General features: G+C 44.5%; 2 protein-coding genes across 2 annotated transcripts in view; one reads left to right on the top strand and one right to left on the bottom strand.

The window, feature by feature from the left end:
• LOC121591670 (cold shock domain-containing protein CG9705) overlaps positions 1-14006 on the top strand; it is a 39789-nt gene that overhangs the window by 19065 nt on the left and 6718 nt on the right. The window lies entirely within an intron of this gene.
• On the bottom strand, positions 1816-3185 carry LOC121591669 (brachyurin-like). The gene is made up of 2 exons (XM_041912410.1): positions 2867-3185; positions 1816-2784 (listed from the first exon to the last, which is right to left on the bottom strand). Exons 1-2 carry the CDS (start codon positions 3116-3118, stop codon positions 2095-2097), a joined length of 942 nt encoding a protein of 313 aa, XP_041768344.1. The 5' UTR covers positions 3119-3185; the 3' UTR covers positions 1816-2094.

Genomic DNA, 14006 nt, shown 5'->3' with positions numbered 1-14006 from the left:
GTGGTGACCCATCGGCATATCCTTCGGTGCTTATCATTATGCTCTCCCGGCAGCTTTGCCGTAAATAAAGCATAGAGAATTCCACCAACTGTGGCTGCTGAATGTTTGCAGTAGATAAGGTTGTCCTTTTTCATTGCGGAGGATCAACCTGAAAGCTTTTGAACTTGGTCGCATGGCGTGTCTCAATGCAAGATTTAATAAAACACACGCGCATATCACACGAAGAACGAACGCAAAGCGCCAAAACCAAACCCCCGAGGGGGGAGCCTAGCTAACCTCAATCTACGGTTTTTCTGAGCCGTGAGCCAGAAGGCCAGGATTTCCACTTTCTTTTGTGTACATCCTTTGCGGTGCGGGGTGAACACCGAACGGTGTAGCGAATCTAGTCCGTTCCTCTTCCCAGAATGTGACGCAGAAAAAAAGGATCGAGGATGGGAGGACACGAGCCGAAAGCTGACAAAATCAGCGTTCCGTTACGGTAACCAAAATAACCGAGATATGATGATGGTTTCCATCGGGTGGTGTGAACATTTCTCAATGTCGGTTGTAGCGCGAGTATCATTCTGGCTGGCAATTTGAAAAGGATTTCCAATTTAAATTTTCTTTTTATCTCTTAATTAATTTTCTTATTTATATTTTATCTTGTGTTGGAGTGTGATCGGGCAGGATGCTTCCGGCTGTTTGTTAGATGTGGTTCCGAGAAGCAGATATGTCCAGAAGAACGTTGGACAAGCGATAAAAAATGTCATTACATGCTAGTTCAGTGGCTGTTTTCAAATATGAAACAAAATCTGCTTCAGAAGCATCTTTGACTTTAAAATTATAATATTTTGTGTGTGTTAAGCTGGTGCCGTGACTTTTTTTTTCTTTGGCTCAACAACCGTTGTCGGTCAAGGCCTGCCTGCTCCACTTGTGGGTTTGGCTTTCAGTGACTAATTGATTTCCCCCCATAGCAGGATAGTCAGTCCTACGTATGGCGGCACGGTCCATTTGGGGATTGAACCCATAACGGGCATGTTGTTAAGTCGCACGAGTTGACAACTGCACTACGAGACCGGCTAAACCGGTGCCGGTGCCGTGCCGTGACCGGTGCCGTGACTAGGATCCGTTAAAAGATCATCAGTTTGCAGTTGCAGCAGCTGCCAGGATAAATGACGATTGATTTGATTTATAAGCAACTTTTGACCTGATTATTAATGCATACTAAATTGCAAAATTTTCGTGAAAAAATCTAAGGAAACCTCAATTTAAAATCTATGTTGGTCATCTTTTCGACCGTTCCCTTAGCCCGAGTCTGGGAAGGTGTCTATATGTCACGTTCTTTTTTATATATTACTGGACTTTTGATTTATAATGTTTTTTTATAGACGGATACAGGATTGAAGCTTATGGAGCGGTGGACGCAGATACTTTATCAATATGAGATCAGCATTTGCATGGACTCCTTTATATTTCTTTTCTAGCTCCACAATCGTAGTTGGTGTATATTGACGACCACCAATGTCAGTCGCTGAAGCATATTAACTATCAATAGCATAATTATAAGTCAGTAGGACGTAGCCAGTGCTTGGGTTCATATTAGAGTCGAACTCAGCAATGATATAATACAAAGTCTTATCTGGACTACGAGTCCAGCAAAAACTCATCTTGGTCAAAGAGGGGTAAAGAGTCGTACATATTTTATCTTTTGATTTTATTACATTACAAAACGGCGCTTCAAAGTAAGGTGATTAGTCCAAAACTATTTGTTTGAGAATTGAACCATGTTACGAAATCATTTGACCACATTGAAATCAAAACAACGACTCTCACAGGTGCGGTAAAGATACGACCGATCGACCAAGTCAGCTTTATTCAATATCTTCCATCTTCTTGCATCCTCGTGTATCTTATCAGTGAGTGCGCACTGTTCTGTTGTTTATAGTCCCCTTGATCGGACCCTGTGTGTATGCTTCTGTCCAGGTGTCTCCAGCTTTATTGGTGGTGTTATAATAAGCGATTTTACCGCCCATAGCTGGGTTTTGCCATGGTAACCTTTGTAACTTAGTCGACTCACGCCACGCAAACACACTCTGCTTATCCTGCGCCCGTGCTTTACAACCCAGCCTGCGTCACATCCGTATTAGCCACGATCCACTGACGGTAGAAGGTGATGCGCACAAACACTGCCGGCCAATCGCTTTCACATCCCAGCACCGAACCGAACGAGTACAGACCGACCAGCAGCGTGCTCCCACCGTCCGCCACCGTCATGGGGCCACCAACGTCTCCATCGCAAGGTGCCCTTGCCTCCATGTAGTGCAGACACATCTTCTGCCCATCGATCAGTCCTCCCCAGGCCGTAGCGAAACAGTCGGCATTGGTCATGATGGGATTGCGCACGTACCGCAGCACATCGGAGAAGGACGTGCTCGAGTCGGAAGTCCGCCCGAACCCGCTGACCGTCGCTAGTGCACCGGCAAAGGTACGGCCGTCCGCGGCTGCCGGAATGCGCACCGGTTGAATACGATCGCTAAAGCTGACCGGCTCGGACAGACGAATGACAGCGATGTTGTTGCGGAAGATCACAGCCAAAAACTCTTCGTGCAGTCGAACGTCACCGGCCGCGAAGGTGATCCTAACCTGGCCCGCTTCCGCCTCGTTCTGCAGGTTGAGCGCTCCGAGCACGACAACACCACCGGACGTATTTTCAACGCAAACGCCGGCCGTTAGCACGAAGTTGTTCGACAACAGAACGCCACCGCACAGAGCCTGTCCGGCTTCCAGGTCTGAGAGGATGGCAACCTTGTATTGGAATAGACACACATCCGGAGGGCTGACGGGTTAGAGTTGTTGAACACTGTGAAGATTGTTTTTTATACAGTACCTGGTAAGGGATCTGTCCAGCAGTTGCAATCGATCCACCAACAATGCGTGCGGAAGGCGCTTTGAAACCCTCATCAAGCTGCACTTTCTTCAGCTGATCCACCCGTGCAGCAATGTGAGGAAATTCGCTCAGCGGCCTCACACGACTCCAATCAATCGTACCCTGCAAGCGGGCGCCATCCACCAGCCCAGCAGCAGCAAATAAGGCAACCGAGGCCACAAGCAGCGACAACGTTAGACTCGAACGTGCCATCTTCACACGTTTACTACGCTCGACGAACCAATGCAAACTGCAGTCGGGACTTCGGAGAGTTGTAAGGTGACCAACCGAACGCTTAGGTGCAACCCCGAACCTTCTATCATTCGTTCGACGAGTCATAAAGATTGCGTCCCGCAGCTCTCTCGACTCTACGGCATGTCAGCGAAGCTTATCTGGATTCGCCCGGCAGTGGTCGAAAATTGGTTTTTAATCTAGGACTTAGCGCTCTTATCCATTTTGGAGCGTTCGTTGTATTTATATCGATCGGTGCGGGTAAGTCGCAAAGTAACGAGGCTTAGCTTGAGGAAGGCAATCTAAAGGCCGAGCTACATTGATCGTACTCGCAAGTGTAATTTCGATTTTCAGTAGCGCATCTGGCGGCGGCTAACCGAAGCATTTTGCTAAACAATTTGGAGCCGCTTCAGAAAATACGTTATTTTTCCATGTTTTTTACTTTAACTGGACTGGAAAAGCTTTGTAATTGATAGATAAACATATTGTGCAAGTATTTCAGCCATTTTCGCATTAAAAAACGATGAAAAAACTACTTAATTTTGAGATCCGGTGCGACCATTCCCTTGATGACCAAAAAAAGCTTCCACCAGCCGCCGCCAGATGCGCTAGTGAAAATCAAAATTACACTACGGAGTACGATCAATGTAGCCCGGCATTTATGCATCAGCATTTCTGATGTATTTTGGTTTTTCAAATATTTTAAAATTTCAAATAGAAAGTTCAGAGTGATTCAAGGAAAATTTAAGAGCTGCTTCAAAGTTTGGCCCCAATTCAACAGAACCTCCAAGGCACGAATATGGAAATAGGTCCTGGAATTAGATCAACTTCACTTCAGAGTCATTCTTGCTCACCTAGAATTCACAGACTGCTCTAACGAAGTCGTTCAATTCAGCACAATTAATCCTTTTCAGAATTTTCTTCGCTATTCCAATAACCATAAGTCTCAAATATACACGGCACCCAAACCCAACCGCTCTATAATTGCTCCTGACCTTTCTCCTGTTGCTACCTCTATGACAGTTTTTTTTTTGCAAAACATTATTATGGAACAAAATTGTATCCTTTCATTGCCCAAACGACGCGCCGTTTTCTTGCTTCCAGTAAAGCAGCCCATTACGTACGTACGGGGAGAGTTTGTTAGTTTCTTCTCCTCCTTCCTTTTCTATCATATGCTGGAGTCCATGTGACTAAGGCTCGCTCGGATGATAACTCAGCATAAATTTGCATATTCAATAGGTCGTCGGGCGTGTTCCTGTCTGAAGTGTAATTAATTTACTCTCCCCGGTTTGCCGTGCCGAGGCGAACACAGACAAGCCTCGATGCGCAGCAACGGACGGAGGCTCCTTCCTTTGGTGACTTTCGGAACCCCGAGTTGGGGGTTAAAATTTCCACTAAAATAGCCTGTTAATTAGCGTTTCATTTTGTTCGTCGTTTTAACGGCTAGCAATGGCTTCTGCTGCATAAAAACCTTCGTTAGTGTGTATGGGCTTATGAAGTGTGATATATAATGCTCGGTTTTTCATATTTGTGACTCTTTCCAGTGGTACGTTTTTTTTGCTATTAACCATCACACACACGCACGTGTTGGATATTTTGAATAAGCTTGACATGGAAAAATAAAACCTAGAATGTCACCCTGCATTCGATAGAGAGCGTGCTGCAGGTCGTCCTCCGGGAGATAAGGCTGCAATGCAGGGTTTATTATTCATGATTTTGATCGGCTCGCTTGCATCGCATGGAGTTCACCTTATCCTCCCTCCCAGGGGCAGCTGTGTCCAGCGTAGCCGTTTTGTATTCACACTTGACCGACCCGACCAGTGCTTGCTCCAAAATGCAAAACGGGAGCACTCAAGAATGTTTCTGGCATGATGTTGTGCGGAACCGGTGTGCAACTGTCACGGCGCGCGCCACGCTCGTAACGCTCTCCGTCTCTCTCGGAAGTGTCAAGCAAAGAGGACGTCTTACCACACTCAGAATAGCTCCTTGCAAATGTGACGTGAAAAGCTGGCCAGCATAATGTTCCGCAATAGCGCAGAAACATCGACAAATTGCTACGCTGCTGTAAAGGGTGAAAGGGTGAAGGCCGCAAATGGAGAGGAATGAATGATCTGTATGGGAAATATCGATTTGAGTGTTCAAAACCACCTCTTGTCTATCGAAAGTGAGGAATGAGGGACAAAACGGCCGCTTATTGTCTTCTCTAAACATTGGAACGTGCTCTAATCCTTGGGCTCTCGGGAATACTTGAGCGGGTGATGATGTCTAGAGCAGCGGAGAAAAGGTCTTAAAACTTTACAAATAGTAATCAATCATGCTTCTTGTTGTGGGTCGGTCTGTGAACATTATAGCAAGTGATTGTTTGCAGCATGGTGAAGTACTTTTGTTTGTATACGAACATGAGAGGCTGCCTGTCAACGGCTGGCTGTTCTTCTGAATAATAAACCTTTTGTTTCCAATTGCCTTAATGTCTTGTTAAATTATTTATAGTTATAAATTATATTGTTTTTTTTAGGAGGGTCTCAATAGAAGTTGTACCTCTTTTGAAAGCCTGAAGTTTCTCCAAAACTGTCATGACATTAAAAGAAATGCTCGAAGTTTCTATCATTTTTTTATGTTGTTGTCCTTAAGAGAGTACTCATAACATCACTATTAAGGTTCACAAGCGTTCTGCATGGCACGTTGGCAGAATTTTTGAGACACGAGTGACCCCGGGAGGTTTCAGGATTTGATGTTTTTTCGTATTTTCTTGATGCCTTATTTCCATAACATCCTTTGAGTTTGTGGATTTATTCGAATGAGGCCTAGACTTATTTAGGTCTAATCATTTCGCTTAAGGTTGTACAGGCGAGATCAACTCCATCAACGAATAATCTATTATATTACTTGAGTTACGAGGGTCGCACGACACGCTTTCATGGATGCGGTCGAAAAACTAGAAAAATGTCCTGATACCATGATTCAGAGTTTATTCGTGGCATCAAACTGGGATTTCCTACAACCCGTCTTTGTTTTTTGTAGAACAGCAGCCTTAAGCAGGGTTTTTTTTAATTTTCCGTCATTGGTCAATACTTGGACATTACTGACATTACTGTAAATCCATACAATTATGAGATTCTTGGAATGGAAACGATAAAAAGATTCTTAGAAAGGAGCGATATAGACTTACGTTACGTTATTTGGACCATTGGATATGGAAAGAACTTTTTACAGGCTGCTACTAGGCCTTTGGACCATTGAACTGAACCACTTAACTGAAGAATTTAATGATACACAACTACGTCATGAAAATTTGCCCACTTTCTACGGAGCCGATCAATCCGAATCGTCCGAGAAGACCCCAATATGCCATGAGAATCCATAATGAATAAGCATTGTAGTGCCATAAAATTAATATTTATAAGTCTATTTTCAATCACTACAGCCTATTTGAATCGTTCCTTTTGCATTACAAAATAAAAATAACAACATTAAATAGTATTTATGGCACGCTTCAAAGGCTATTCAAAGAATGCTCCTTTAGATGTCACACCTTCGAAGGCGAAGGTGTTACAAAAAAGGGTGTTTGCAAGACTGTCAGTCTACTTTACGGCATGCAACAAATCTCTGACATTCTGTGCACTCGCTTTCCACTCTTCGATAGCGCAATAATAGCACCAGCGGGATGGAAAAATGCAACAACATTTTTTGTATTGCCCGCTTTCCTGTTACACACTGAGAACGATGAAAAATGTGTCGCTCCATACAACTGCTGCTACTGCTGGTACTGGTGGTATGGTAAGTACAGCTTCAAACAAGACAAGAAGGTTCCATCCTTCAGGAATTCCATTCGTGTTCAACCTGCATCGTTGGAGCATGGAAAAAAGGTTTCCTTCCAAAGTATACTTTCAACCGTGGAGACTCGATTTCTCAAGCCCTTCTTTTTTCCCATGTTTTCCATTCCACCACCAGCTTCTTTACCTGCAGCCTGGCAAAGAGTCAATGATCCTAGCAGCAGCAGCAACAGCAGCAGCTCCAACACTGTATTGCCCGTGTTGATGGTTGTTCGCGTCACGATGCTCTACCACACCAGACCAAAACGGGGAGGGTGGTGGTGGGTTGCCTTTAATATCATTGGATGGAAAGTGTTTACGAACGATCGTTTAAAATGGAATTCTTTTAACACCGGGGCACAAAAGGAAGAAAAAAGGGAACGACATATTGAGTAATGGTGTGAGACTTTGTTATCCGTTTAACACACCGTTCAGGTATAGTCGGCCACGAGGGGAAAGGTGGTGCTGACTGGTGCTAATCAGGTGTGTAGCGTAGATGAAAGTAACCTTTGTCTGTTTTCGCCGCTGTCGACAACAGTCCCATCAATTGTTGTGCGCGAATCGTAAAGTGAGGAGTTTGTTAGGTGAAGTGCTCTGTACCTATGGGGAGGTGAAAAGTAAATTGAAAAAGGCATCAGTTGAAGAGGGAGTGTGTGCATCGTTGCTCCATTCATTAGCCGCTACTCTTTGGAGAATTTTTAATTCCCTTCACCCATTTTGTAGCATAGAAATAGGTAAAAAGGAAGTAGCACATAGCGCCCCCCTGCATATCATCCACCCTCTGTGCAAGCAGAAAGCCCTGGAAAGGACTTGCCCGCGCAACGACGGTTTCGTTTGGCCAGCGTGCGGAACTGTCGCACAACTAGAAGCAAACAAGACCGTAAAGCACAATGGTCGGATGCACCTGGGGTTGAAAAGGGGGTTTTCTCATGCATCATTCATGAGAAGACTGTGTCAGAAAGTCACTCAGCTTGAAGGATGAATTTTTCGTGTGCCCAACCCTCGGTACATGTGTGCATTTGACGAGGGAAAAGTCGCGCTGCTGCTAGATGAATGTGGAGAGATTTGCACTTCGCTAAGCCGCCGGCGTCTTAGTGTGGTGGTGTGTGGATCCTCCATTTCTCTTAAGCTTGTACTGGAAATCCTTTTCACTTATAGAATGACACTTCCGTTCTGTTTCGCTTTCAAAATCCTTTACTTTAGCTGTCCGTTTTGCTGTTAGTTTGTAACATTTTGCCGCCCACACGAGCTTTTGCTTCGTTGTAGCGTAATAGGAACACTAGCTGCTGCTTGACACACACCCGCTGTGGAGCAATGAAAATAGACCTCGCGAGGGCAAAAGTTATTTGCAGTGTTTTTCAAGTCATGTTTGACTGTGCACATTATTATTCACCGCCTGCAAGATGTTTTTCAACAGCTGTCGAATGTTGTATTTGAAAATCAAGTGGTAGAATTGAAATTTTATTGAGATGCAATTACAATCAGCCACATTCCCAAACTCGATCGAATTTGGGAACGTTTGTCAAAATGATATAAAATGGTGGGTTCGTTGGATGTTTTTTGAATATTTTGCCATATTGTACCTACAACTACTGAGCAAGATACTCATGAACTAAATTAATGCAACCGTTGTATCATGGCAAGGGCAACTATCGTTCCTCGTCGATCGAGTTTGAGTAAGTGGCTGAATGTCTGACAGCTATTGGTAAACACCCTGCAAGTGGAAAGAGGTGAATGAAGCCGGTACGCTAAGGAGTCTCTATTAAAATAAAATAATAAAAATAAAAACTCAGAAGCGGTGAATAATTATGTATATGATTGGGGGGTTTATGAATCTAGACAGTGTTTTATATAGAGTTGAACAGTTGGCGGCTGAAATCCATCCATTCTAATGTTCCAAGAATCGCCAGAAATGCCAATGTTCTGGCTTAAAATATAGAAGGGGCGTACAATCTCGAACTCGAAAAACCCTGTATTTGAGGTGGTTTTTAAATTATTTTTCAATGTCGATCATCAATATTATTCAGTTTTTCTGCACAATTTTCAATGTCTCACAAAACGCTGTCAAACTGAATCCAAACTGTGAAATTACTAATTAATAATTATTAATTATTGTGATGCAAATACAACATTTTGCGACCTGTGAAAAATGCATTGCACATTGGAATCCGACTCGAAAAATCCCTGTAATTCTCTGTTCACAATCCTAAATTGACCCTGAAACCCCCAGATTGCCGGAAAATTTATTCTAGCTTAATTTAAAAGTAGCTCCAACAACAAATAATGAATAATTTACGCAAATATTCCTCATTTCTTTCAACCACAAAATTATTCCATTCGCTCCAAATTTACGCTTATCACCTGCATACGTCAATTTGCTAGCAAACGTCTCTGCTTAATGCTGTACTACTAATGGCAAATTATGGTAACGTAATCATCGCCCTGCCATCAACGGGCTGATTGATGAGCGCGCGAGCACTAACGAACGCGCCTAAACGTTTCACCTGCTGCTGGCCGCGTGGGTGTAGTGTGTTTGCGGTGCCATAAATCTGACTTTCCCCGTGAACAGATAACGCAATTAGCGAAAACAGTGTGTTTATGACAAATGCCGTATCCTGCCAACTCACCACTGGGTGGGTAGAAAATGGAAAACAAAATGTCATTGTAATTTCCATAAAAGCATACTAGAAACACACACACACACGCGGGGTACTGTCTTCACGAACTCCAGGGTTTGCTGTTAATGATGAGGGCCTTAGGTTTGGCAATCGCCATCATCATACTAAACGGGAGAAAGGGTGTAAAATTGTGTATCCAATTTCGAGGTAATGATTGGTTCCTGTGTAATTGAGATTTTCGCGAAGTTCTTCTTCCAACTAAAAACTTCTAATGTATCGGTATCGTGCGTACATGCACGAAGCTTCAATGTTAAAAGCACGCGATCAACGGCACAGAGCATCCACTACGGCACCATCCTGCCGCCCGTTTCGGACCCCCAAAAGCGTACTAATTAGACTGACAAAGTTTGTGCGCTATCAGATGTTTACTGTTACAGCTCTCCACTATGTTTCATAAAGACAAACAAGCATGTGCTTCTTTCCTTCATGGAATACGCCGTCCCGCTTTGCACCGATCGAGCTCTGCTCTATGGATGCCACTGCATAAGATGTATCAATTTCTTGCACAGCAAACACACCACGGGGAAGATATTTTTATCTCCACCCAAGGTATGGTTCTGTTATTCACGTTTCGTGCCTTTTGCACCGTTCCTACGGAGAATCAATTTCATTGGCTTTTTATGCGCCTGATCAGAGTTGGAATTCTAGCGAAACCGTTTTCAGCAACATTGTGTGAGTTTTACCGCTATCTGATCTTCTTATGCCATTGATGTTGAACAATTCATGTACTGTGGCATTTGATATCTCTTATTTAATATCTCAGCTGTTGGAAATTGTGTATTGAGAAGAGGAGTTGTGACTTTAAATTCGGGCTAATTCCATTAAAACCATGTTGTAGGCTCGCATCACTCGAACCAACTGAATGATGTAGTGTGAGACACTCTCGGCAAACCCACCGCAGGTTGTGGTTCAAACCTCTCAACTCCACACACAGAGTAGTAAGTGCGCTGCGGTTTTTTGGGGTGCTAAGACATTTTAATTAGAAACGCGCAATGCTCTCAGCTATTTAATTACAACTCTGCCTCTTTAAACTCCATTAAAGAGAGATGGCTCTGATTGAAGAAAATTTGTCACATCTATCATCAACAACATCTGTGCGAAAAGACTCTCTTGAAGATGCAAACATTGTTGTGTGCGGTGTCGCCGTGTGCGCGCATTATCACGCTGAAAGGGAAGGCGTAAAAAGTAATTATTGCATGCGCGCATACAACCATCCTTTAGTTATTCTGAGTGAACCAGATTGCCAACATTGCTGCTCGTTCAAAATACACTCTGTATATCTTTGTTGGCACTCTCACACAACGATGCGCCGCTTTGACGCGTTGTGTTGTGATGGCAGAATTGAAACTTTATCTTGCTTTGCTTCCCTGAACGCAGAAGAAAGTTAAACCAACTATACACTCAAGCAACGTAAATGGAGCCAGCCAGAAGGGGACGAATACCGAGGGGAGGGGGGGGGGCTGATGGCTGAAACCTTTTACTCTCTTTACCTTTTACTCCATGCATCATACATCAAACTTCAACCAGAACCTGGAAAAGACAACCCCAACTGTGGGGGTGGCGTTTGATTTGCCCCCTTTTTTGTGTGTCTTCTAGAGATGGGTTCGCCGGATCGCACCCACGGTTCCGCTCCGATTCCGGCAAGTATGATTCCGATTCCGACTCCAGAGAAACGGAATCGCTAGTTCCACCGGAATCGTCCGGAATCGCCCGGAATCGTCTGGAATCGTCCGGAATCGCGCAGAATCGACCGGAATCGCCCGGAATCGACCGGAGTCGCCCGGAATCGCCCGGAATCGCCCGGAATCGTCCGGAATCGCCCGGAATTGTCCGGAATCGTCCGGAATCGCCCGGAATCGTCCGGAATCGTCCGGAATAGATCGGAATCGCCCGGAATCGCCCGGAATCGCCCGGAATCGACCGGAGTCGCCCGGAATCGCCCGGAATCGCCCGGAATCGTCCGGAATTGACCGGAATCGACCGGAATCGACCGGAATCGCCTGGAATCGTCCGGAATCGCCTGGAATCGTCCGGAATCGTCGGAATAGTCGGAATTCCCCCATATAACCAAGATATCGAAAACGCCACCAATTTCTTGTACTAAAAATCCAGTTCCATCAAACAAAGCTAAAAAACTATCAGTTTGGTGGGTTAAGCCACACGGCCACAGAAGCAGCCACCACTTCAATTTTGTTGAAGTCAGATTTTTATGCACGGGCAATTTATTTGCTCAACATGTTTCACCTGTGTTAAAAATGTTATTTATTTGTGCAAAGGAAGCAATTAAACGTGTGTGTTTAAGTTGGTTTGTTGTAAAAAATTCATGTGTAATATGTGTATATGTGTGTTTGTTTACTTGCGAATGAACTCTTCCATTTCGCTGGTCAGTGCATAGTTTATAGACTAATAATATTGCTGAAGTTGAAGTGCAGTGATGTAAGTGAATGAATTTAATCAACCGAGGAGTTCAAATCCTGTTCAGCATATTGACCTAAGCCAAACCTTGACCAAACTTTTCCTCAAAGCATTTTTGGAAAAGGTGGGTTAAGGGTGGACAAGATAAATACATTGGATCGGAACTGGCAGCTCCGATTGTTCTAAAATTTGGTGGGTTAACGACTGAATCGACCACCACAAACCCACGTGGGTTTGAAGTGGTTTTACAGTGGGTTAAGGACGATTTGGTTATTTGGGCCATTTCATTTCATGTCCAGTGGCGCGTTAAACGGTGGTCGGACTGGGCGACCGCCAGGGGCCCCGGCGATCTAGGGGGCCCCGTCATTGTGGATGTTCGACTTCGTATCGATTGTACCCCCCCCCCCCCCCCCCTCTGGATGGGACTTTTACCATCTATTTCAAATAAACTTATTTTTAATTAATTAATTTTTCCCATCGCTTCAAGCACTGTATTACGAGGGCCCCGAACTGCAGAAAACCGGGGCCCCATACTACTCAAAGCAGCACATAAAATGTTCTAAGAAATCTGCCAATACTTGCATCAAAGTTGCAAGCGAAGAACGCTGCGACACGCGCGCACAGCTCAAATCAATACCTCATCATCGTTGGCGCAAAGTATTGGACAGAGCGAGAAATCGTCATTTTTTGCTGGTGTGGGTGACCTGTGCACGAGACACCCAAACCCAAAACCACGCAGAGCAACTTGCTGCTAAAATGGAATGCACAGAACGCTGCGCTTAAACATGCATACAACACACCCAAACAAAAATTTAAAGGCCCCGAAACACAATATCAATACACCGGCTCGTAGCCGGTAAAATTAGCAGGAAAAATTGACTAACACCAAGCAAGCAACGGTGCTCCAGTGGGTAGAGGTTTCATTCGAGAAACGATTCCATCGATATCGATGTGTGCGCTTTTCAATTTGGCTTGGATGAAACGTGCCTGTGCTTGCGGGGGGCCCCTATACTTGTTTTGCAGATGTGTGCCGAAAACAGACAGCTTTCACGCGAAAAATGGTATTCACATCTCAAGCCTGAGATCGTGGAGCGTGCCTGCTTTTAACCCAAAACCTTAAATTTTCACGCGGGGCCCTACTCATCTTTTGTGGTCAACTGACAAATAGGGGAAATCGGGAAGGAGTGGTATTCATATGTCCAAAAAGGAACTGGGCCATGTTAATATTAAAATGATGTTTTATCACTATTTACATACAACTTTTTGGGTGAAGACAAGATAAAAAACCGATACAGCTATATTGAAGCCAAAACTCAAAGGTGGTTTACGGGGCCCCAACGATTATGTGGACTCTTCGATAAAGGGCCCCCGTCGGTAAGGGCTCCGTCGGTAAGGGCCCCCGTCGGTAAGGGCCCCCGTCGGTAAGGAGGCCCCGTCAATAAGGGGCCCCGTGCATTTGGTGTCTTAGTGTGGATGGTCGGTGCACGAGCTCACCAAAAAAAAGGCGGAGACACTTGCTGCTAAAATCCAATGCACAGAACACAGAACAGAACGCTGCGTTTAACCTCAAAGAAAACCCGTTACAATAGCCACAAGCACACATCATACACAGACAAAAATTTAAAGGCCCCTACACAAAATTTCAATGCACCGGCTCGTAGCCGGAGAAATTGGCAGGAAAAATTGACACCAAGCTCGCGTCGCTTTAAAAAGCCTAGGAAGGTCGTTTGGTCAACGGTGCTTCAGTGGGTTGAGTTTTCATTCGAGAAATGGTTAAATCGATGTCATTGTGTGCGCTCTTGGCTGGGATGAACCGTCCTGTTCTTGTATACGGGGCCCCTGCTACCGCTTTGCGATTGTGTGCCGAAAGCAGACAGCTGTTTCACACGAAAAATGGTATTCACATTCCTGGCCTAGGATAGTGGATTGTGTGTGTCTTTTAATGCAAAAAATAAAATTTTCATT

This window comes from Anopheles merus, chromosome 2L (genome assembly GCF_017562075.2).
Source record: "Anopheles merus strain MAF chromosome 2L, AmerM5.1, whole genome shotgun sequence".
In the NCBI taxonomy this organism is placed as follows: Eukaryota; Metazoa; Arthropoda; class Insecta; order Diptera; family Culicidae; genus Anopheles; species Anopheles merus.
This window is presented reverse-complemented; position numbering and strand designations above follow the sequence as displayed.